The following is a 25,467-nucleotide window of genomic DNA, read 5'->3' as shown; positions in this document are numbered from 1 at the left end:
GGAGTGTATATCAGAAAAAAGAACAGACTCAGGGAGAGCAGGTAACAACTATTACAGTGACAGCGACATGAGATCGTGTTTCCCCTGCTACACTGGTGCAGAGTATTTTTGAGGAAAATGGGCAGATTTATGACCTACTTGGGGCACAAAATCATTAGTACTTAAAGATGGCCAGGATATGGGATAAGGAAAAGGGAGATGAAAAGATGACTCGGGGTTTGACTTGGCAATGTTAAAGTCCTATTATTTGAATAGCTGTAGTCGTATTAAAATACTAATTTAATGTGAACTTTCTACTCTGAAAGATCTATGTGGCGTCAGCCATGCTATGTACTTGCTGTTCTAGAACCTGCCAGACCTAATTTAGTCTCAGTCAAGGCCTTTGTATGTGCGGTTTCTTCTGCCTGAAATACTCTTCCCCAGTTATTCATATGGCTTATTCTTTCACTTCCTTGGAGTCTTTATTAAAAACCATGTTCTCAGGCCTTTCCTACTCACTCTTATTAGAAACGCAATTTCCGCTCAAAGCGTCTCAAGCCTCCTCCTTTGCTTTATTTTTCTCCTACACACTTAGCACTTTCTTACATATTTTTAATATTGTTTTTTAGACTTGCTTTTCTTTCTAGGTTGTAATTTTCATAAATTAAAAATTTCAGGAACTGTTGTCTGTTTTGTTCAGCTATATTTTCAGTACTAGAACATAGTATAACACTTAATAGGTACTCTATAAATACCTGCTGAGTAAATGGTTGAGTCATAAATATTCTAATTTGAGTTTCTGGAATTATTTAGGGACTAGAAGGTAGCTCACCACGTTATTTTAAGGATGACAAGGTTGATTTTAGAATTAACATTTCATTATTGATCCTTGATATTATCTGTAGGAATTCAAAATTTAGCTATCTTCTATTTTAAAACCTTAACTTTAAGAATTATTTAAAAATATAATTGGTCAATTGTAAGAGAATACAAAAGTATGATAAAAATACAACATAACTTTTCAAATTTAATAAACTCAACTTCTCAATAATATAGTCATATAATATAATTTTCATAAAATTATTTTATATAAATATTTAAAAATTTCAGAATAGACTTAAATTTTAATCCTGATGTAATAAAACCAAAGTGTGGGAGTATTAAATAAATTACTGTTTTTATGTTGTGTAACAAAAATTAAAGCAAACAACAAGAAAACGAGTACAGTATATAAAATTACATATTTTGTAGACAAATGATTATTCATTTAAAAAAATTATAGAACATGACTTTATAGCATAGCCATTAAAAGATGAGACTAGAAGCCCTGTATACAAGACTTGGGTAATGTGAGGACTTCTGTTTCTTATTCTGTGAATATATGAAAGTTGGACTATAAGAAGCTGGCTATCTCTGATATTTAATGTCCCTTCAATGGATCCATAGGAAACAGAAAGAAATTAGACTGCATTATTTCTAGAATGTAAGAATATACTTCAAAGGTTCTAGTGTAATGGATTTATCTAAATAATTTTCTTAAAAGATGTTAGCATAACACTGACTGGGAAAGTACAATAATATGCTAACAAATTCTATATGATTCTTTAATCAAAGATGAGTACTGTTGAATAGAAGTACTTGCTTGAAGGTGCCACCATCTTTAGCCCAACCTGAAAATGACAACTCCATGAATGAGGAAGTACATAATTCATTGTATAATCTACCAAATCTGTAGAAATTACCTTGCAGAGATCATGATCCATCTAAGTACCTTATCTAATAATCTGTAAATGACAGCCCCTATGAAACTATCTTATTAGTAACTTTTAGCTATCATAAGCATTTAAAATTGTGCTATATATCCTGATCTATATAAAGCTGAAAGAAAATAAACAAGCATCTAGGCATGTTTCACGTAAATCAATGTGCCTATAAGAAATACAGAGAAAAGGTATAAAATACCATTCATTGAGTTGTTGGCTAAATGGTTTTAAGCTATGCATTTAGAGACATTGTTTATTTTCCTACCTTTGTTTAATCAAGCAACTGTGTTCTTAAAGACTAACACTATGGATTCTAAATTTTAGATTTAGATTTAAGGTAGATTAGGGAGTTAAATACATTTGAGTAGTTTCAAATTAATGCACTTAATAAGACAGCCTTACTATTGCTTTGAGTTAAATTATCCAAACTCACTATCTACAGTGACAGTGAATCCAGGATTGCACATATTCTTTCCAGTAGAATGAATTTGTTTTAGCTGAAAAGATTAACTTTATTGCTTTCTGTCAAGGTCCTCATATCTTCAGCTAGCTTATCTATGACATTAGGCATTGATTTGCCTCAGTGCACTAAGCCACTGAGCAGAGCCTCTTTGCCAATAGAAAATTGTACTTTAAAAGGAGAGATGATGTCTATGAGCACAAAACCTGTACAAATGAAAAAGCAATAAAAGTTCAAATTAGGGCAAATAATAAAGCTTTCCAACTTAGCAAGTTGTTGAATTCCCAAGACACGTATATCTTTTATTACATATTTCCCCTCCCAATTCTTAGTGATTGTGCAAATGTTAAAATAATAATAAAACTTTAAAAATTCTATCATTTACATACAATCTAACCACTCCAAATTTTATGATAATGAGCCTATTCAGAGAATTAAGGTTATCTCTACAAATTTACTCCCATCTTCATCAATAAGAATTGTGTGATATTTTTCTCAATACCTACAGAGCACATGTCTGTGTTTCAAAACTTGGCTCCTACGGAAAGTATCACTATTGTCCTGTCTTCTTCAACGATTCTGGATTAGCTACAGTCCATTCAAATGTCTTAGAATAATCAATTTACAAATAGGAACAACACATCTGTGTCTTCAATTGCCCCAAAAGAATACACTTATAAATTCTCGATCAGACAACAAAGGTCTTTAGCATATCACCTTAATAATGTCTAAGAAGTTTTAGAAAAGTATTTTCCTAGTCATTCTGTAAAGTGTGAATTCTAAGAATCCAGTCAAAATGTCCAGTTTAACACATACAAAAAAAGAACCTCTGTGTGCTCCCTGTATTTGAGAAGGCTGTAGACTGTAACGAGGCTTTTTAGGGGGACAGTGTTGAAGTGGTGAGTGATATGTTTCCTACAAAGACAGTTCAATTGTAGCGCATCTCAATTTCCCAATTCATTTTTTCTCCAATTTAAATGTTTTTTAAAAAATGCTTTATTTATTTGTTTGTTTATTTATTTATTTTAGAGAGACAGAGGAAGTGAGAGAGAGACAAGTAGAAACATCAATCTGTTCCCATATGTGCCCTGACCAGGAATTGAACTGGCAACCTCTACACATCAGGACAATACTCTAAATAACTGAGCTATCTGGCCAGGGTTCCTCCTCAATTTAAATGCATTGATAATATCTATGGCAAAATATAAGGTAAGTATATTTCTTCCATCTGTTCCTTATCTTGGTGAAGATATACCCTTTTCTTATCCAATAAAAGTTACTACATTACTCGACTGTTATGGATTATTTTTCCAAGTTATCTGAAGCAAAGATGGGATAATTTTGCAATATATTAACACTTCTCTTATTAAACTAGAGAGTTTTTTTAGATGACACTGTCATTTTGAGCCTATTTTTGTTCTATCTGTAATTTTTGTGTCATATACCTTAACTAGTCTTTAATTACCATAATCTCTAGGGCAGTTGACTTCAGCTCGAAAAGATATCTTTATATCAATTTTATGAATTACCAAATATAGTAGAAGTCAATGAAAATCAGACACAGAAGTATTACCAATAAGATATGAAAAAAGCAGAAAGACAAAAATAAATGTTTTCATATTTTTCAGATTGGTTTAACCTTAGTGATTCTGGGAAACTTGACTCTAACACAACTCTTTTTCTCTCTCTGCCTTAAGGAGTACCTTGAATAAAGTCATATATTACAAAATTTGTGTCACACTACATGAATAATTATTCCATTTTATTAAATTTTCCGTTAGGTTCAATTGCCCCAAAAGAGTACATTTATAAATTCTCAATCAGATAAGAAAAGTCTTTAGCATATCACCTTAATAATGTCTAAGAAGTTTTAGCAAAGTATTTTCCTAGTCATTCTATAAAGTGTGAACTCAAAGAATTTTATTTTCTTGTTATTCTAAGAAGAAACAGGTTCTTTTAAGAATTAACATTTTCCCAAGCCCTGGCCGGTTGGCTCAGCGGTAGAGCGTCGGCCTGGAGTGTGGGGGATCCGGGTTCGATTCCGGCCAGGGCACATAGGAGAAGCGCCCATTTGCTCCCCCCCCCCCGCCCCGCTCCTTCCTCTCTGTCTCCCTCTTCCCCTCCCACAGCCAAGGCTCCATTGGAGCAAAGATGGCCCGGGTGCTGGGGATGGCTCCTTGGCCTTTGCCCCAGGCGCTAGAGTGGCTCTGGTCGCGGCATAGCGACGCCCCGGAGGGGCAGAGCGTCGCCCCTGGTGGGCGTGCCGGGTGGATCCCGGTCGGGCACATGCGGGAGTCTGACTGTCTCTCCCCGTTTCCAGCTTTAGAAAAATACACACACCAAAAAAAAAAAAGAATTAACATTTTCCAGAATCTAAGAAGTAATCCCTGCATTTAGTTAAGGAGAATAGTAGAACATGGGGATATTAATAAGATAATTTATTTTAAATATACATAATGTTCCTTCAAGAGATCTCACCAAAAGCTAAAATGGTAAACTTTTAAATTAGTACTAACTCGATTTTATTTAACTTTTAAAAATCATTTATGTTTCAATATAAAAATAATATGACATTTGGATATTTCCAAAAGGCCCTACATATTTCCTTCTCTTGTACATGCGAAACTCTGAAGAATGCAAGAATAGTATGAAATATTTTGGAATTACAGGCTTAAATTTGGCAGCATTATTTTCCTAAAAAACTGTTTCTGTAGTTCACATTTTAATAAAATCTTTCTATGACAAAACATCTTTCTATGACTATAGTATTATAGAAAGTTATCGTTGTTCTGAAAAGAACACATTGAGTACAACTTCTCAAATTTTGGTTGATTTTTCTTAAATTCTTGGGCTTCAACAGAATCTTAATGAAATAGCTAGTAGAGAATTCTACTGCAAAAAGTAGCAATGCTGAATTTTGTTTCCATTGTGACTAGGAGTCCTTGATTGCTTCACATTTTGGTAAAATCTTTCTTCTAAACCTTCCTGAAAATACATTTCCTTTTTATAAAAGAAGGATATCAGAAATCAATGGCAGAAAATATAAGACAAGAAAAAGAGCATCAGAAAACAATATTGAGGCTAAAGGTAACGGCATTCTTGGGATATGACAAGTTTGCTCATGTATAAAGAAAATTATCTCCTTCCAGGATATTTGCTTTGTCCAAACATACAGAGTATAACCAAGGTTTGGGTCAAGACAGAACTCAAAGATCCTTGAATTTTTGCTCTGGAGCTGGAGTTAAGAGTTACTAGAACTTTACTCATACCTCTATCCAATACTATTTATCTTAAATAGGATTCTAATACAACAATTTTATTCATCAGGACCATATATATCTATTTATTATGGACATGAACATCCACCTTTTGCAATGTTTAGGCACTAACAGCCAGGGGAGAAACTTGGTAAGCCACACGCTGACTTTGGAGTGGACATGGGCAAATGGTAGAAGATGTCATAGGAAACCCTTGGGGAAGAAGGAAGAAGATAAAAGTGGAATCACTAAAACCTAGTCAGAATCTAAAATAGAATGCTCAAATTTATATCAGAAATGTAATTTTAATCACTAAAGTTAAAATTCACAGGCAATAGAGATATATTTAGAAAAGATCTGTTAGGCAACCAAATGGAAGATTCTCCTACATGGTCAAATCAATTTTTATCCAATAATAACCAGAAGAAATGGGTATGTCACGTGGTTTTCACTATATTTTATAAGCTAGCTCTCTTGGATGCAGTCCCAAATTCTGGCAATAAATCATAATCAGAAACTCCACCTCCTCCCCCCCCCTTTTTATTGTAAAAACTGTTAATTTATATTATGAGAAAGACATCATAATAATTAGTAGGATTTTACACGTGGCAGTAAATATGTATTCATATGATTCTTACCTGGCCCCCTTTCGGCTGGTATTTGATGTTGTCTGTTGACCCAATCTTGGACTTGACATTCTTCAGGTCTGGCAGTGGTTGGTTAATAAGCCGAAGCTGCTTAGGTGTAGCGGGAGACTTGGGAGGCGTGCGTATGATGGCAACTTTCTTCTCACTGGGCACCAAGATGGCAGACTTGGGGGTTCCTGGTGTGTGAGGGGTCCTGGGATAGCTAGGGGTTCCGGGGGTGCCCGGTGTGCGTGAAGAGTAGCTTGGGGGAGTGCCCGGAGTGATGGCGGTGGATCCAGGTGTCGTGGGTGTCGAAGTGCCACTTTTTCCTGCTCTTCGAATTGGCTCTGACCCTGTAATAACAAATAAAAAGAACAGCAAAAATTCAGCATGAGAAAGTTCTCCACAAGGTATCCTTCTTCCCATAATTGTTAGAACTCAACAATACATTAACTCTCTAAAGCATTTTGAATATTTATGAATTATAACAATGCTCAAGAGTGTGGCCTCTCTCTCTTTTTTTTTTTCTTTACTCATAAGCGGGTATATTTTTTTGAACATGGATTGCTATCAGTGCAAGAGTAAAACTTGGGTTTTCCTGGTTTGTTTTTCTTAATTCTTGTTATGAATGTATCAAAAACTATTTTCTACCTGTGTAATCATTAAGGTATAAGGTTCTGCATTTTGTTGCAAAGAGCTTGGCTTTAAGGTCTTATGTGAATTCATATTGTATTTAGTGAAGATTCCTTAAGTGGTACACAGAGCATTCATTTTTCTGTGTAGTAAGTTCATTCCGAAATCCAGGCGAACATACAATGTAAAACTGTGATCTAAATCATATAAATTTGGACTGTGCAGTAAGTTATTTAATAACCTGCATTTCACGGTACCTTCTCAGTATATTGAAGAGCACTTGTAAATTGCAAACATGTTGATTAAAAGCTGCTCAATTAGGTCAGACACTGTCTACAGTATTACATATTTTCTTTATAATTTATCTTAGTTCTTAATACCAAAAAGGCCCATTTCTCTCTGTAGAAAACTAAGATGTTTTAACATTATAGTCACAGTAATCTTATACCTGATTGTGTTTTCTCCTTTACTTCATTACTAGGTTTGATAGTTCAAAGTCAAATCACTAATTCCTCACTGATGAGTATTCACAATCTTGCAAAATGCATTATTTTTTTGGCCTCAACTTGACCTTAGCCTCACTTTATCATTTAACTCTTTTCCCCTATTTTTCTATAGTACAATTCTCTCATATGCCCTTTTCAAATGTGTTTTTGAATGCCATTTCAAATGCTTTTTTAGGAAAGAATAATGATATAAAGAAAAGTATACTTTATAAATTTCAAAGCATCTTTGTGAATACCAAACAAATAAAAAACAAAACACTCACAATAGTGAGAGGTAGCTTTTATTGTCCCTAATTAAAAAATGAGGACAGTGAAACTCATTTACCCAGATGATATAAATTCTAAGTCAGATATGTTCCTTAGCTTCATAAGATTTGTTTAACTTCCTTTTAACATAAGAATCTTCTCTCTTAGAATAATGCACTGATTCCATTCATAAAGCACTTACCTTCATTGTTTATATTTATTATACAAATTATTTTACTAATTTTATTTTATAAGAAGGGCATGATTTCTATCTCTTTTTTTTACTACTGAGTATATGTACTTTGTAAAAATCAATGAATCATCTAGAAATCCTATAGAGGATAAAGATAGAATTCAATTTTAAAACTTATGAAGTGAAAAAGATCTTAGAGTCATTTAATACAATTGATCATCAGTGCAGGAAATTCTTCCTGAAAAGGGGGAAAATTAATCTTTGTTTAAATATTTACAAGTAGTGTAACTTCTTAGATAATTGTAATGTACAGACAACGTAAATCTACTCATTGGTCTAGGTTTAATTGCCTAGAGAAACAAAACAATTTTACTTCCTCTTTCAGTGAAAGTTTTCATAACAAATGAAAATGACAGTTGCCCTGTGTCCTTTTGGTCTTGTAACGTAAGGACAAAACATAGCTAAACAATGCATTGACAATATGAAATGAGATATAAGAAGACTGAAGTAATTAATTAGTACACATGCTGTGATTTTTATTGCTTTCCACAAAATAATATTTTGAGACCAGGTTGATATAACCACATCCAATTTGCTTTTTTGTAGCTTCTTTGTTACAAAGTTTATGAACAAAGGTTTTGATGCAAACTTGAGATAGTCACTATGTCTTTCAGAAAAATCTCATTAAAAACATTATTTCTGCCTCAAATGTTTTTTCTATGACCTTTTACTCTGCATAACTCAGGTTTTGGGGGAGAGGGACTTTCTGTGTATTATTTGTCACTGTACCCAGGTACCCAGCACTGTTACTTTTCAACAGATCTGAACACAATAAGTGCTCAACATATTTTCTTTCTTTTTAATGGTATGAAATGGATTCAGAATTTACCAAAGTATGATGAGTTTGTTTTTACCTCATAGAGATTAAGCAGAAGTAATATTCTGAATGTGCATAACAATTTTTACTAAAATAAATACATTTATTTTAAAGTAAGGGTCATTTCTATATTTATAGAAAAAGGCTTTAAGCTTTGAAAAATGAATGGATAAAGGTTTTGTGTTACATCTGGAGAATGAAAAAAAAATCACTAATATATGGCATAACATAGTTGTTCAATAGATAAAATCAGTTTTCACTGTAATAAATTATGTTCTAGTCATCAAAATGACAAATTTGAGTGTTTCTTACATGTTTTGAAATTGAAAGGGTTAAATATCATATACTAAAACAATTAAAAATATGAGTTACTTTATTAAATGGTGCTCTTATTATTCCTGTCAGATCCTCAATGATAATGTCTTTCCCTCCTTTTGGGCTAAATAAACTTAGTGCATAGCATTGTTTCTTTCAAATCTTTTCAATAGCTGCACAAACTGCCAGAACGTTCTTGTTTGCAGTTAAAAAGATGATAGGAAAATTACATGCTCTTTGAGTTGACCCTATATGCCTTTTAGCTATTGCTATGTAGAGATAAAACTGACCCCATGTCCCTACAGTATCACAGTATCAGTTATGTTCATTACCAAATAATGCAACATACTTATGAATGTAAGTAAAGTTAGAAAGTCAAATTAGAATTAGCTCAGAATATAAAAGCAACTTACATACAAATACATTTTAAAGGGCAGAACACAGTGTCTAAAAGATGTGGATTAATGGAAAAGTACCATTTGCTTCCATAGCAACAAATACAAGCATAATTTATAGTATGCTTTTGGGGAGTCCTTGATGTCTTTATCTTGCCTTAACACCCCTGGGGCTATGCCCAATTCCAACTCCAGATACTTGGAGTTAAAGCTGTTTTTCTGGAGAGTATTAACTCATAAATGCATTCTTTGCAAGTTCATTTGAATATTTCAGTTTTGCTAAGGTAAACAAGAGTTTTAGTGATTTCAAAGTGTTCTTAGCACATATTTCAAAGAATGTTAATACTTCATGAAACTAAATGATATAGAGCACAACTGCTCTAATTATACCCAACATGTTCACTGTAGACAAAAAAAAAACCAAACACTGTTTAAATGTCAAACAAAATAGTCACATTTCAAGTGGGCCAATTATTAAATATTTTAAAAGCTGTGGTGAAATCAACTTTAATGTGATAGTAGTGGCAATTTCTAACATTCTGTAATAAATTTTAAATGACAGATATTATTTTGCAAATGTTTCCACCATTTGGTAATGGTTTTTAAATTACATAGATACTATTTTCCAAGTGATTCTATAGAGTAGTTCTCCAGAACTATTTCTTCTAAATAAATATAGAAAGACATTAAGAGACAAGTTGTGAAGTTGTCCATCATTTTTTGTCAACATATTTATGAAACATATTATGAAATAAAAACATATTTATGAAAATAATTTGAACCAATGTTTACTAGATAGTCTTTGTAGCAAGACAACATATCATTAATGAATTATTAGAACATTTTAATATTCTTTACATACACTGTGATAACTGCCAACCAGTTCATGGTAGGCCACCAGTCAAAAAGAAAAAAAAAATGAAGCTACTGCATAGAACACATGCTGTTTACAGTGTAACTGGAAGGCAAATTGTTAACAAATCGAGCAGGATCCTAGGTTTTGAGTGTTGAAATTTCCAGTTAGATTTTAGGACTTGTAATTCTAATAAAGATTAAGTTTATATAGACATATATTTTAAAATCCTTGACTATTAGTTTTCTCAATTACATCTTTCAAATTTATTTTTACTCTAAACTTGGAAGAAGAAAGAAATATATTCTGGGAAACATGACTTTGTTTCAATTCTATTTAAAGGATAATAAAGCAGTATGTACTCATTTCTTCCATGAATTGTTTTAGGTCAAACAGCATTGAACCCATTAAGAGTCTGGATTTTCTGATTCTTATGACAAATGTAATCTGATTTTAAAGCATGTTTTGACAAATATAAAGTATAAGCACATCCGCTCTACTCCACTTATGGAATTTAAAAATATGATTAAAAAGGAAGCCGAACAAGAAAAACTTACTAGTGGTCCGCCGTGCTGAAGAGGAGATGGAACTGTTGAGAGAGAAGGAATTCTCATCTCTGTCTCCCGACACCCCTCTGCGGGGAGGGAGAATGGAGGAGGGCCGTGGCAGCGAGGAGCGCTTTTCTGGGCTCTTGGTTACTCCATCCTGATTGGGGAAGACAAACGGGCATTCAATGGGTTCTTCTGAGTCTTTATTTCACTTATTGTACAAGGTGATTACTATTTTTCCTCCCGTGCTGATAGATAAATTTCTTTTAATACACTCTACTGAATTTCCCATGCCTATAAGCATTTCTACTTCAAAACTTAGAATTCATATTTGCCTAGAGGTGTTTCTTTTAAAATATATTACTTTGGATTTAGCGTTAATAATAGATTATGAAGTTCTAATTCTAAATGATCACATAGGCAAAATGAATTTACTCAAGAAATTTTCAGTAAGTTAGAAATTTTACTAAAAAATCTTCAATAGCATGATAATTTATTAATCAGAAAGGGATGGCAGTAGGGCATTGCATGATTTTGTATACTTATGTGACAAGAACTAAGTTTTTCATAACCACTTATAATTTAATTCTCACCACAAAAAAATTATGAGCACTTTATAGTCAAGGAGACCAGTTTAATTGGTTATGTAATTATTTCAAGATCACCAAGTTGGTAGATGGCAGAGATTAGTATTAAATCCTGATGTGTCTGATGCCAAGTCCAAACTTTATCTTGTATTTTATATATATATATATATATATATATATATATATATATATATATATATATATATGATGTGCTATTATTAGATTATACAATAATATACATAGTATGCTACAGGCAATATTATATTCAGTATATTTTATTTGTATTTGAGATTTTATTAAATATCAAATAAATAATAAATTAATAACAAATGGTCTACCTAGAAAAAGACATTTTCCATTTTTTGAATGGTTAGACTGTTCATAGTGAAACTTTTAATTTGCATTTGTTTTTCATAAGAGTCTAATGTTTATATGTTGCCCACTTTAGAATGTGAAGTCTTCCTTCTACATTTGCTGCGCTGTGTCCTATAACTCTCCCCATATCCTCCTTTCTGCGCTGATGACTGACCTGCCGCCTTACCTTGTTCCCTGATTCTGAGTATGGCAAACGGTCTGTGGAGCCCGCTGAGGTGGGCTGTGTGAAAAAACTGTCAGGAAATGTAGTCCTTTTAGTTGGACTAGGGCAGGCCGAGCTGCATCTTGGGGCCTTTGTGTTGCCCTGCAAGGCAGGAATCTTTGACAAGGTAGAATTCTAGCCATGCAAGAAAAGAACAAAAGCACAAAATAAACCAAACTACGTATGAAGTAAAGAAAAATTAAAAAATGTATAAACATATAAGAAAATAAATGTATACTCTTAATAAAAACACATGATAAATAAGTATAATCGATGAAGAGATGTATATTTATGAGAGAACAAGAGATTTTCATTGAATACCTCTTTCCAACTTAAGAATACTCATATATGAGAATATAGATTAAAATATTCTTTATGGATTCTATGTATACAGTTTCTGATTCGTCCATAGGTCTTATGTGATACCATCTTGTGAGTCTACTGGGATTGTTCCTTTGAAAAATACAGCCATTAAGATGTATATATATATAACCATTATCTTGGTCACATTTCAAGAACTTAGAACGAGGTATATTTAAAACTAATAATGGAAAAAAAATTAAGTTGAGAAAATACATTTTTGGATTACCTACATTGATTTCATTAGAAAACTGCAGAGTTTAAATATAATGAATTTATTTTATGAGTAAAATGCATACTGGGGACCAAGCTATACCATAAAATCCGTAACATTTTTATGCATAGACTACAGTTTGTATGGTGTGTTATAAATTTTAAAAATGAAAGTTGGCAATGAAGAGATTGCCCATAAAAATCACAAGACTGAATTTACAGGTGTTAATAATATCTGGGGAGACTTCCAGCAAGTTTAAGGAGGTGTGTTGGTTGCGTATGGCTTTGGAAGAAAGCTATGCTGGCACGCCACATGTCTCATGGGAAACTCTATTAAAAATGCAGAGAAGTACGACAAAGTCAAGAATATTTTATCTTCAAATAATTAATATGATTTAGTTGTTTAAAAATAGCAGTTGAAACCATGACTTTCTTTTATCTCAAGTTTTAACTTCCATGGCCACTTTAGAGAGGCTGAAGTATTCACGTGTCGCACAAATTGCTTCTTGTTTTACAGACCCAGCACCTTGTGTGGGAAGTGTTAACTGGGTCAGCTGAAGTCATTCTTTTTTGATTGATGCTGCCTACAAGACAGTGAATTTCAGAAGTGTGAATATAGGAAAAAAAAATGGAGTAACTGGATTGCCATGAATTACAAACGACAACTATTAATCTGATGCTGAAAACAAAACCAAACTAAAAGTAACAAAAAAATTCAAATAAAATTAAGGATTTTAGGTCAGGTTCAAAATGAAGATCAACTGAAAAACTAGAGATAACTGCTTTGATGGATGTACTGAATAGCAGAGAGAAATAAAAGTTCATCTTGGAGTTTTAGGACATACAGGCAGTAAATGAGGTTACAAGGGGGGAAAAAGGGATGTTAAATGAGAAACAGAAAGAATGATGGTCTAATCTTCATAAAGATGAGATAAGTGAGTACAAGAAAAAAACATTAATTGTGTGTCAGAAGATGTCTATGATTTCTGTCTTAAGTATAAACATTGAGTGTCAAGTCCCTGTCTATTCAAAGACAAGGGATTTGAAGAAAATATTCTAATGGTTTTTCAAACAATCTACATTTAAAAATTCTTTCTCTAATGGGGGAAAGCTCAAGTTTACTTTCTATATCTACTCCTAAAGATTTCCACCTTTCAAATAATAACAATAATAGTAATAACAACAACTATCATTGTTACAAAAACACTATGTTCTAGGCACTGTACAGTGCACTATTTTATAAAATTACTATATTTAGTGTTCACAACTAACTTAGGTTATAGGAATTTTTACTCCTCCCATTATTTTTGGAAAATTAGGACACAGGAAGAAAAAAAAATACAGCTAATATTAGACCTGGTCTGTTTTATGGCCCTGCTCTTAAACACCATAACTCACTAGTTCCTCACCAGAAACAGAAGGCAAAACAATACAAATCGTAAAATCACAGTGTTTTCAAAATAATACTCATTCTACCAAAGCAATAAATGGATTCCATTACTATCCATATGTTCAGGGATATATCTGAAAACATCTACATAAAAACCAAATATAGATATATGAGATACATATATATATATATATTTATCAACATAAAGCCTCTTGGGTTCAAGATGATATAAAAGTTCTGGTTATTATTGAAAATATATTTTTATTTTTTACAATAAATAAAAAGTGAAAGATTAAAATCTTACTTGTTTTGAAAAAGCTAAACAAAGAATTGTGATTTACATATCATATATGATGGTTAAGACTCAAACCAATCTGATATGTTACTACATCATTCAAATTATTTTAAAAATATGGTTAAATACCATAAAAATAAATTCACAAAAGAAATATGAAAGATTTCTAAATATATAAAGAAATTAAATATAAACACAACTAAACTAGAACAATATATTTCATCTCCATAACTTGGGAAATATAGAAAAAGCATAGACATATCTAGTAAAATTAACGAACATGGGCATTCATACACAGCTGGAAGACATAAAAGCCAGTAGACTCTTATCAGAGGGCAGTCTAATGCTGTGCAATAAAAACTTTAAATATGAACTCTCTTCTTGAAACAGTAATTTTATTACTAGGAAATTATACCAAGGAAATGCATATGAATGCATTTACAGGATTTAGCCAAAAATATTTCTACACAGTCATACTGTTAAAATAATAAAAAAAAAGTTTGAATGTCAAATAATTGGGAGTTGATTAAGTATACACTGTAAATAAATCAAATGCAATGTTATATAGTCATTAAAATAAGGTATAAAATATTTAATGACATGGAGTTCTATCATTATAGAATGTTTATTGTTTAAATACTGATAGTGTTTTTGTTATTAAACCCATGAATGGGTAGAAAAAATAAAGATTTTACATCAAAATAATACGGGTAGTTATCTTAGATAAGGGAATTAGAATATATTTTTACTTACTTTTGCTTATCTACATGCTTAATTTGATTATATTCTTATTTTTTAGAAACAAGAAATATATACTATAAAATTTAGTTTTGTGTTGATTATAATGGTTTATCTCAAATCTATGAAAAGTTAACAGTTGGGCTCCCCAATTATCTCCATGTTGTTTCATATGTTTTTGTCTTACTAATAAAAAACTGCCTAAATCCTAGCTCTGCCTTCACCAACTAATATCACATGTCATTCCAGAAGACATTAAGACATGCCCAAATGCCACCGTGAATCATTTTGGGTGAGTGAATGATTTAAAATGACATTTAAGAGTTAGCAGCTAAAGTCTAAATTATATCTAAAGTTATTAAGACATTGTCACTAATACCAAAGGGAACTTTAAATAAAGAACATGGAAAAAAGTTATTTTACTCACGGAGACTTTGTCCTTTGCCTGTTTAAATACACTGGGAACCTGATATGATTCACCACCTGCTGCTGTGGAAAAGAGAAGACACAAACGACCCCAAACTTAGACGCTGAAAACCACATCAGTGCATTTTTCAATACGCTTTGGATATGCATTTGTGTCAACAGATGGATGCAAAGCAAAATTTGGCTTATTTTGAGACTCAAATTCAGTAACCTAAAGAAACTTGAATAATAACAACATTATAGCATAGGGCTCCCACTATGTGTGCTAATTAATATAGCCCAGGGTTTACTAAAGCACAGGTAAGCACACCAAATAATTTTCTATTAGTTACCAATGTACCTTTAAATTACTATTACATGAGGATAGATCCTATAGAATGGAAGTCACAGAAATATGAATGTTGTACAACTTAAGGAAAATAAGACTGATTTCTAGTGTTGGCATGATATAAAAGAGAGTTCATGAAGATTCCCACACCCTCTGTTTGTAGTCATTGGCATATCTACAGATATTTCTGCACTTTATATTCCAAACTGTCTTGGTCACCCAACCTTTTTTCCCTCTGCATCCTTTCGTTTTACAATATGAATGACACATTTGTTTGGCGTGAAACACATCATATGAGAAAAGAAGGGAAGAAAAATAGTTTGTCAAGAAGAGAAAACATAAGAGGCACTTCAAATTCAGTAATATAGAACATGTTCCACACATGAACTTATTGTATGAAATTATTACCACATCTGTTACTGTTGTTTCTCTTGCTACTCTTTTTATGCTTCTGGTTTCAATTTTAAACTCCATTATCTCTAGCATATTTTCTGTAGATGACTTACCTGACTTGACTTAAATATCTCTCATGATTGAAAACAATCTTTTGACTTTTGGAAAACAATCCTCATTTAAAAGTTGTGCTTAGAAAATGAAAAACACAAACTTGTGTGTTTACTTCCTCCTTAATTTTCTTTCATAAGAGAGAAATCCTCAGGGGAAAAAAAATACTTATCCTTATAAGCACTCTGAGTTTCAAAAAGGTTTCTTATGCCATCTGCAGCTCTAACACAAAAATAATAACTCTACAATATGTTATATGCTATATATTTAGGATTGGCTAGTAAGATTATTCACAGATTCTGGAACTGATTTTATCTTTTTATGAAGAAGCAGTGCAAATGATGTCTCCTTACTATTTCTATAACATGTCTCAAATTTCTGTGACACCGAGTTTGCTTCAAGCCAATGACACCCTGTCAGCTTTCTGTTGGAGTATCTAAATCTTCAAATAGAATAAGGGAAGATCCTAGTCCAAAGATCTCATATTTCCTTTAATGACTGAATTCCAAAGACAATTTACTCTCAGTGTGGTAAACTGAACACGAATGACACGTACATACTTCACCAAACCATTTGACATTTGTTCTGAAATTCCACAATCCTGATATATTCCTTCATCCGTTCAAATGGGATACAGGGTTTTTATGCCCAAACCAAGAGTTCCTGCCTGCCCAAGCATCCTTCTAACTAGAAGAAAAATTCCATGTTTAATGAAAAAATGAACTAAGATGTGATAGAAGATTTAGAGGTGACATGTTAATTCCTAACTATTAAGTATAAAACTCCTCATCCTGAATCTTTATCATCAAGGATTGTGCATAATTATAGTCTTCTAATCTCAAATACCACCTTAGAGACTAGTTCTTGAAGAAAAGCACACAAAATGATTCCAATAGGAAGAACACAAATCCAAAATACTTGAGATTATTAACAGCTACCATAAAACCATCAATTACCTTGATTTTCTTTTCCTTACAAAGGTTAATGCTGCTCTTAACATTTAAAACCTTCTGAATATTTATAGAAGGGCACTTCTAATGTATAATGGGCAGAAAAATTTTCCTTTCTGATAGAGCAATCGGATATCTTCTTTTGTAGAATGCAAGTATGCCATTTCGCAAATGTTAAAATGAAATATGTTGTAAATTAAGATTATCCTAGTATATTATATACATTTAAATAAATACTTAGCACTACAGTTTAGGGATACAGTTTGCATTATAAGCATTTGTATGGTTTTTATTTGATTTGTAACATTTTGCTTCTTCATTCCATAATATTTTCAACAGTAAAAAAAAAGTATGTTTGAAGAAGACAAAAGAAATAAGAAGATAGTAAAATAGAACTATACTTAAGTTCTAAGACATTTGGTGGGGGAAAGAGTTTTATCTTTAAATTCTGAACACTGAATTATACAGGAAAATTTAGCGGCTTGGATCCAACACATTTAAGAAAATCCTAATGACAAAATATCAGCTGAGATGTCATACGGTATACTGAAAGCCTTTCTAATTTTGGATCTGAGAAATAAAATCTGACTGGATTACCAGTTTTATTTTCCTTTTTTTTAAAAAAAAATCTATTCATCCAAAACAAAGTAATTTTGCAGCCACTATTTTACCCTATAATCTTGAAATCACTTTGCATTCTTGGTGGTTTTCAGTAAGTTCATCAACATCAGTAACAGATTTGGCAGTAAAAATACAGAAAATAGGACAAATACATATGGGTTTAAGCATGAGGGAGATAATAAGTAAAAAAAATGAGAATGCATACCACGGTTATATTCATCGCCATCGTCTAACCAAACACACAGAATGAAAATAGGAATCCCCAGAACGTGACACTAGAGCACAATGCCAAGATACAATCACTGTTAAGTCTGAGCATGACAAAGAAACAGATGGTCATGACCTTTTCTGCAGGAAGGGAAAAAAAAAAGAATAATGATACAAGACAATATCAAAACTGCTCATGAGTACTGAGATTCTCGGAAGAAAAACAAAATGAAGAAGCTGCTACGGTAATGAGATTAAAAAAAAAAGAAAGAAAATAAAACATGTCTATGTTTGCCAGCCACATTGCAGAATTGAACAAGTCACCTGTCGTTTTCCGCTTAACACAGGAGAGATGAGTTGGTCTAGTATATTTGATAGCAGGTTTTAAAATGAATTTCCTGGAGGGAGAGTGGGCCTGAACTTCTGTTTTTTTAGCAAGTTCAGCCTTCTTATAAACTGCTATGAATAAGAAAACACAGAAAGCATACCATCAGGAAAAAATAAACACTTGGAGCAAAACTGAACAAAATTTCATAAATAGTTACCACTGTTAGGCAGTTTCTTCTATAAAAAAAAGTAATCAAGAATTACTTCAAAAACATTTTTAAAGAAGTGATTGTGAAATGAACCTTTTTTCCTTCTCACTTCATCTCTGGAGACTGTGCTAGGTTCCTTTTTAGCTAGTTTTCTTTCAGGAGTGGAAATTCTGCCTCTCCCGGTTTTAAAAGGCTTTTCTTTTCTATGTTTCTCAAGAGATGATCTCCGAGCTTCCTTTTCAGCTTTCTCCTCTTTAGGTATAGTTTCTAACTGTTCTGTCATGATGCTCCTATCATCATCTGCGGATCAAAGCAAATCATGACAACAAGAACAACAACAAAATCATTAGTAACAAATGTACAAAATCCTTCATCTATTTAACAAAATGTAAAATAAAGAGACAAAGGGGCATTTTTAAATGCTTAAAATGAAAAAGAAAAAAAAATATTTCCATTAGGTTATTGGATTTTATCTGGGAGCAGAAAAATTAAAAAAAAAATAATGCACACCTTGCGTGTCCACCCAGAGGCTGTCAGCATCCATGATGGAGTCATCAATGGTGGTCTCGTCTTTGTAATCATCATAGGTTTCTGTCTTATATTCTGAGAGCGCAACCTCCTCTCTCTCGGGGGAAGCCGGAGCCTCTGGGGAGCCATCTTTGGGTTCTGCCTGGGCTTCAGCTGCCTCTTCTACTTCCAGCTCTTCTTCGGCATGAGGGGATGGTCTCCTCTCCACCTCTGGCTGCTCTAGGGCTGCAAAACGCACGCTGTGGGAACCTGACTCCCCTTCATCAGTTGTGGTTTGCACAACAGTGATAAAATCATCCTCAATGGTCACAACAGACTCAATCACTCCTTTGTGTTCACCTGGGCAGGTCTCCACAAACTCCTCCCTGACACCTGGGATACCCAGGTCAGTAATCTGAAGGGTATCTGAGCGAAAAAGCAGTTTATCGTACTCATCCCGGGCTTCTATCTCTTCTTCCTCACTGGGAGCATCTGCTGGTTCAGCCCTGACGGCTTCGAGCAATGGTTCTGCAACATCAGAGGGCGTGATAGATATACCTGGGGTCTCTTTGCTTTCTTCTTTTGGTGGCTGAGTAAATTCCAACTGGACATCCACTCTCTCATCCGAGGCTAAATCAGCCTCCGAAACAGCAGGTGCACAAGGTATTTCCACTGATAATTTCATGGAAACCTCGTCTTGAATTAGGGAAGATTCTGGAGATGTTTCCTTCTTGCCTTCATCAGGCTTCAAGGACTCCATGGTCAGGCTTTCATGCTCACCACTGGACTCGTAGGACTCTTCTTTGTCTACAGCCTCCTGGTGCACCAAGTCAGGCTTGGCCACCTTCTCCTTGACTTCCGTCTCACTGGCTTTGGTGCCTTCTTTCATGTGGCCTGACTCAACACCTATAAATGTGACTGCCTCCTGAGGCACTGCAGATAACAGAGTGAGGTCTTGTGTTGCCTCAAATTTAAGCTCTGTTGCCTTTCCCACATCTATGTGTAGCCCTGCAGCCATTTGTCCAAACTCACTGATTTTAACATCAAACTGACCCTGGTCAGCTTTCTTTGCAGCCAAAATCAGTTCTGATTCAGCTTTTTTTGACCTTTCTACTTCAGCTACCTCTGGCACTGAACTGAGACTTTCCTCTGCTTTCTCCACCATGACAGGTGATGCATCTTTGGATACTGTCAGTTCTTTGGCTAACGCATGTTCGTAAGAGACTCCTGATGCAAATGATTCAACTTTATCACCAGCCTCTCCTGTATCCCTGGCATGTTCCTTTGAATCACCATGTTCTTCACTCTTTTCTGGGACAGTATCCAACTTATCATTAGCTTTCCTCTCCTGATCAAACTCCCTACCCAGCCCTGATTGTGGGGATACTTCTTTCTCAGAACTGAACTCATCTTTGACTCTTCCAGCAGCTGCCAATTTCGCTTCAATCAACGAAAGGTCTGTGGCCAAATCTCTTCGTACTTTATTATCAGCATCTTCGTAAAAGGAACCACTCTCTCCTGATAAATTCTCACTGTCTTGAACAGGCGATGGGAGTGGGACCGTGTATTTATTGAACACACAGTAGCCCAGGTCTTCAAGCTGACTGTCCGTTTTCACAATGACGTGGTTTTCATCAGTGACTGGGGGCAAGGCGGTACTACTTTCCTCAATGACAGTCTCTGATGAGACTGATTTCCTCCTGGCAACCTCAGCATCTGCACTCACGGAAGCTAGTCTTGACCTTGTGCCTGCCAAATCTAGCATTTCAGGCAGGTCAGGGGCCATGACAGTACCATTTTTGTAATAATCTTTGGCTAGGAATGGCGATTCACACAATGTCTCAACTTGAATATTTCCCTCTCTGGTAGCTTGTTCTCCTTCTACCTGTTCTTCTTCCTCTTTGCTTTCTATTGGGAAGCAAGGGGCTTTCTCCAGTGCAGGTGTAGTGGCTGGAAGGTAATCATCCCCTTCGTCCATACTTCCACTAGTGTTGGTTAGAATATCAGAAGCCAGAGGAGAAAGATCATGCCCCCGACCAAAGTTAAATCCAAGGGCTATGGAATCCAGGCAAGACATGGGCAAATTGATTGACATGCTTCTTTGTTCTATTGCAGACCTACCACCAAGTCCTAAACTCCTGCTCAGTGTCAAATCATCCTTATTCTTACTATGGAGATCCCTTTTCTCCCCATACACTTTTGGATCAATAGTGAACATTCTTTCTTGAGGAGAACTGGGTTCTTCAGGTAAATCAGGTGGATAACTCTTTGCAAGAGAGCTATACCCTGCTTCTTGTGCTGGAGCACTGGGCTGGGATTCTTTACCTGACTGAAGTCCCTTTTCACCATTTTTATACATGAGAGATACAGTATCAAAAGACTCTTGGGCACTTTCTCTTGTGTCACTTAGTTCATAGTAATCACTGCCTGGCTGGATGCTCTTTGTCACTTCTTCTTTCAAGGCAGATGTTTCAAAGTACTTGGACATTCCTGACTTATCTTCATAAAATGGCAAGTCAAGCTCAGCTAATGTTGCAGCCCCACCTCCTTCAACCTTATGATCTTCATCAGCAACTTTTTCTTCAAACAGGTCTTCGATAGCATTCTTTTCACTTAGCACAGCTGGTTCGTTCATGAATTTCTCTAGGGTTTTAGAGGTGATGGCTGAACTTGTAACTGCTTGTTCCAAACTTATAGGGAATGACTCCTGTTTTAATGTATTTGTGGTAGGCTGTTGACCTGTCTGTTCTTCTTTTGAGAAAGTGTGCTCTGTGGAGGGCTGAATCACACCTCTTTCTTTATCTGTTAATTTGGCGGGGTTGCTCTCTTCCAGCACAGTTTCTTTGTCAGAAATGGTTGCTTTTTCTTCAAGCTTTAGCAGACATTCCTTTTTAGTAAGTGAAGATTCCTGTCCACTAAGAACGAACATCTGTTTTTCCTGATTTATTGCTCCTTTTTCTTCCCCTAACACTTTCTCTGAGACACATTCTTCCACAATCGGAATGTGGGCATCTTTGGGTGAGGTAATAGCCTCTGAGGCTGGTGCTTCTGTGATTTTGTAAGGTTTATCTTTATGGGGCTCTTCAACTTCAGAAATGTCTTTGGCAATCAATGGGCCACTGGATTCTTCCAGAGATTTTTTGTCATCTGGCTCTAACAAAGCAGGGGCAAAAGGTGATGCTTCTGCAACTATTTCATTCTTCATCACATCTAAAGGAAGAGTGAAGCTTCCACTCTGGAAAGGACTTGGCATGGGAGAATCAAACTGTTTCCCTTCCCATTTTGGGATATCCTCAAATACATCTTTCTTCATGGGTGTCAGGGGGCCAGGAGATATGGGAGCGACCAAACCCCACTCATCCTTTTTGGCTTCCATTGGCATTTCGATGAACCAGTCCTTTTGTTCTTTTGGAACTGGGGTCTCTGCAGTGAGGCCAATACCGGGTACCACTTGGCTTGGTTCTGCTTTCTGTTTCGAGTCTTCTAGACCTGCACCAAGAGTGTGCTCAAACAAAGTGAGAGCTGCTCTTCCTTCTTCTCTGCCATGTCTGTCCTTTTCATCGGGAGAAGTTTTCGTTGTCTCAGGCTGAGAACCTAAGGCAGCATGTTTAAGGTCTTCACCAGGCTTTCTTTGTTTCTCTGAAGCCTTTTCCTTCTTGTCTAATGGCTCAGCGAAAGAGGGGGTCAACTCCTGTTGATCATGGAACTCCATCTTCGAGGCTGTAAGTAAACCTGGGTGGATTTGTGAAAATATCATAGGCAAGTGCTTTTAGGCAGTAAGCTTAAAATTTTATTTTGAAATGACAAATGAATGGCAGGGTAAAGAAAAAAAATCATGGAACATGCAAGCATGCTACCCATTTAAGAATCAATATGAAAATGTCAGGATTGAGATATAGTTGTATTATTGCTAAAATAAGCTCCCATTGTGAATTAATGCCAACAGATATAGTAATAAGAGTGTATGTTGAGTATTCTTTTTTCTTTTGTTTGTTTATTCTCTTCTAAATAGTGTTTGTATTGTACTAGAAAAATATTTCATATGCCTTCTTCAGATAAAAATTATGAATTAAAGGATATTTAATATGTAGCTAATATTAGGGTACAAAACAATATATATATATATGTATTTATAGGACTAAATATAGAAAAGGATTGATTTCTAATGAACTTTTTCATTTCTCATTTAAAAATGAAATTGGTAGGCGATGGTGCAGAAGACCAATTACTTTATAATAAGAGTTAATAGTTTCAATTATCTTGATCAACAAATGATCAACAATTTTGGAGGTGTTAAAGCTTACTAAAATAATTTCTTAGAAGTCATTGATATTGTTTCAGAAATATAAGTAAATATTTGCTATTGACTTTATGTGATATGGCCTAATAATTGACAAGTCAATTTCCACCACATATTCCAAATTCCTAGTTATTTCTTAATCGGTAAGAAAATCTGAATTATAATGTTAAGTACTGAAAAATTATGTGAGTAGTAAAACTTCAAAGAGAGTCAATGATAAAATATCTTTCTCTCCTTCGTCATGACTTCATTCCCTGGAACAGAGCCAACTGGAGAGGCATTCACCAGTATTGGCTTTAAAGATGAGTCATGGAAATTAAATGACTCTTTTTAAATTTTTATGTGTTCACCAATCAAAAAGGCTTCAAAGTCTCATTTGTGTTTTAAGGTAAAAGGTATTTCATTGTGGTCCCTTGGACTAAATGTAATTATCTGGAAAACATTGGGGAAAAAATAATGAAACTCAATCATCTCTCGAAGGGAAAGTATATAGATCATATACAGTTGTATGTCCTGTTGTAACAATAGAAAAAATACTTTATGAACTTCTAATAAAGACTAGACAAATGAAAACTCAAGAGATATGGAGATGATCAAAGGGTTTGGCTAGCATGGAAAGAAAATGATATGAGAAGCATCAGCAGGAGCTTTTAAGGAAACCAAACCAGTCTTCACTGAAGCGTAAAAAATATAGCATACTGTGGTTGCAAACAAAGACGATTCTATCATTTCAGCCATTATGTGCCAAAATTCAACTCCACAATTTGAAATAAAAGCATATGAATTGCTGTCCCAAAAACAAAAATAAAAATATACATGTATTAGCAATGTGACTGGCAAACATTTGAGATGGTGGGCGGGGAGGGCGGGACAAAAAGCTCACACAGCATCATCAGCCTGGCTGCAAAGCATATTGTATCATAGCAACAAAGTAAAACCAGAAATCAGCTGCAGCAGTGGAAAACCAAGCTGCCACGTAGCACTTGCGCAAGCCACACTCTGCTCAGGAAGCCTAAGTCAGTGGTCTTGGGATCATGAGAAGACTCAGCGATGGAATAGCATTGAAAAGGTTGCTGGAGAGATCATTTGCAACAAAACATGCAAATCTTAAGAAAGACACACCTTCCCTGACACAGGAAGGGGTTTTTATTTCTGGAGACACCTCCGTGACCTCTTTTACACTTTCCTCCTGTGAGGCCCGTGCTGGGGCACTCTCTTCGGGAACTATTTGGGCCTCCATACTAGATTCCACTTGGCCCTCACTGAGGCCCTTGGCAGCCCCACACTCTTTCCCAGGAAGAGTGACAGGTTTCTCTTCCTCAGCCATTGGACCCTCTAGGGTTTCTTCTTCTTAGGGATGAAAAAGATGTTGACAATCATGACCACAGAACAAGGCACACAATTAGGAATAGCATTCAAGGAACACTTTCAGCTCCATGATATTGACCTCAGGAGAATTGTTTTTACCATTTGGATGAGCAAATCAATATTCTAATGCAACGTACATTAGTTGTTGCTTGGAAAATTAGGTGTAATCTGCTAATAATGATGCCATTTAAAGTCTCATTAAAAGGTTATTTATTTGAAAACTTGAGAGCTGAAATGGTTTTATTGCTCTATTACCACTTAGTGGAAATGGCAATAAGTTGCACACATGTGAGAAGCTTGCTGGGAGGAGGAGATGGTGCCGCCAGATAACAGATGGTGTGAAAAGATAGGTGCACTGATGTACTGCAGAAAAGCTTTACATTTGTAAGACATGTGTTGTTTTCTCCAATGCAAGAAGTCCCTACATGCAAATTTCTGATTAATTTATTTAAAACACGCAAACTTGGCTAAAGAACTCTGGGAATAAAACAGCCTGGCCTCAAAATAATATCAAATCAATTACCTTTATAGCTCTCTCATTCAGTCCACCAAAATTATTTAAAATGTAATTTATTTAGTACTTCTATGGAGAAGAACTGCCTAACTCAATTTATTTTACCTTCATTGCTTTTTACATAATATTAGAGAATATAAAACTTTTCAGAATAAGCAAAATATTTTGAGAAACAAGACTCAGGTAAAAATTCCAATCTATTTAGAAAAGTCCACTTCTGGGGTACAACTGTTGTCATATTACTAAAACCCCTGAAATGTCAGTAATGTAGTTCATGTAGAGACCCTGAATAAGAAAGAAAATTTGCATGTTATTTATAAAGTCTCACTGCTGCAACTCCAAAACAAAACCACCAAAGAAGACAACTGAGTGGCAGCCAAATTGTCACAATATTT

At 34.6% G+C, this 25,467-nt stretch overlaps 2 protein-coding genes across 23 annotated transcripts in view; one reads left to right on the top strand and one right to left on the bottom strand.

The window, feature by feature from the left end:
• The window catches only part of MAP2 (microtubule associated protein 2), a 300,424-nt gene that overhangs the window by 18,232 nt on the left and 256,725 nt on the right, over positions 1–25,467 (bottom strand). For 4 of the 22 annotated variants that reach the window (XM_066345316.1, XM_066345323.1, XM_066345319.1 and 1 more), the window contains 7 exons: positions 18,894–22,622; positions 18,477–18,683; positions 18,172–18,306; positions 15,239–15,300; positions 11,780–11,950; positions 10,661–10,808; positions 6,098–6,438 (listed from right to left, as the gene is read on the bottom strand). In XM_066345316.1, the coding sequence (XP_066201413.1) occupies positions 6,098–6,438; positions 10,661–10,808; positions 11,780–11,950; positions 15,239–15,300; positions 18,172–18,306; positions 18,477–18,683; positions 18,894–22,622 (4,793 nt within the window). The remainder of the gene's footprint in view (positions 1–6,097; positions 6,439–10,660; positions 10,809–11,779; positions 11,951–15,238; positions 15,301–18,171; positions 18,307–18,476; positions 18,684–18,893; positions 22,623–25,467) is intronic. The other 18 variants (XM_066345324.1, XM_066345327.1, XM_066345325.1 and 15 more) reach the window with 13 other exon arrangements.
• ACADL (acyl-CoA dehydrogenase long chain) overlaps positions 1–25,467 on the top strand; it is a 711,748-nt gene that overhangs the window by 439,804 nt on the left and 246,477 nt on the right. The gene's annotated exons all lie outside the window — the stretch shown is intronic.

This window comes from Saccopteryx leptura, chromosome 7, assembly GCF_036850995.1.
Source record: "Saccopteryx leptura isolate mSacLep1 chromosome 7, mSacLep1_pri_phased_curated, whole genome shotgun sequence".
NCBI classification, from domain to species: Eukaryota; Metazoa; Chordata; class Mammalia; order Chiroptera; family Emballonuridae; genus Saccopteryx; species Saccopteryx leptura.
This window is presented reverse-complemented; position numbering and strand designations above follow the sequence as displayed.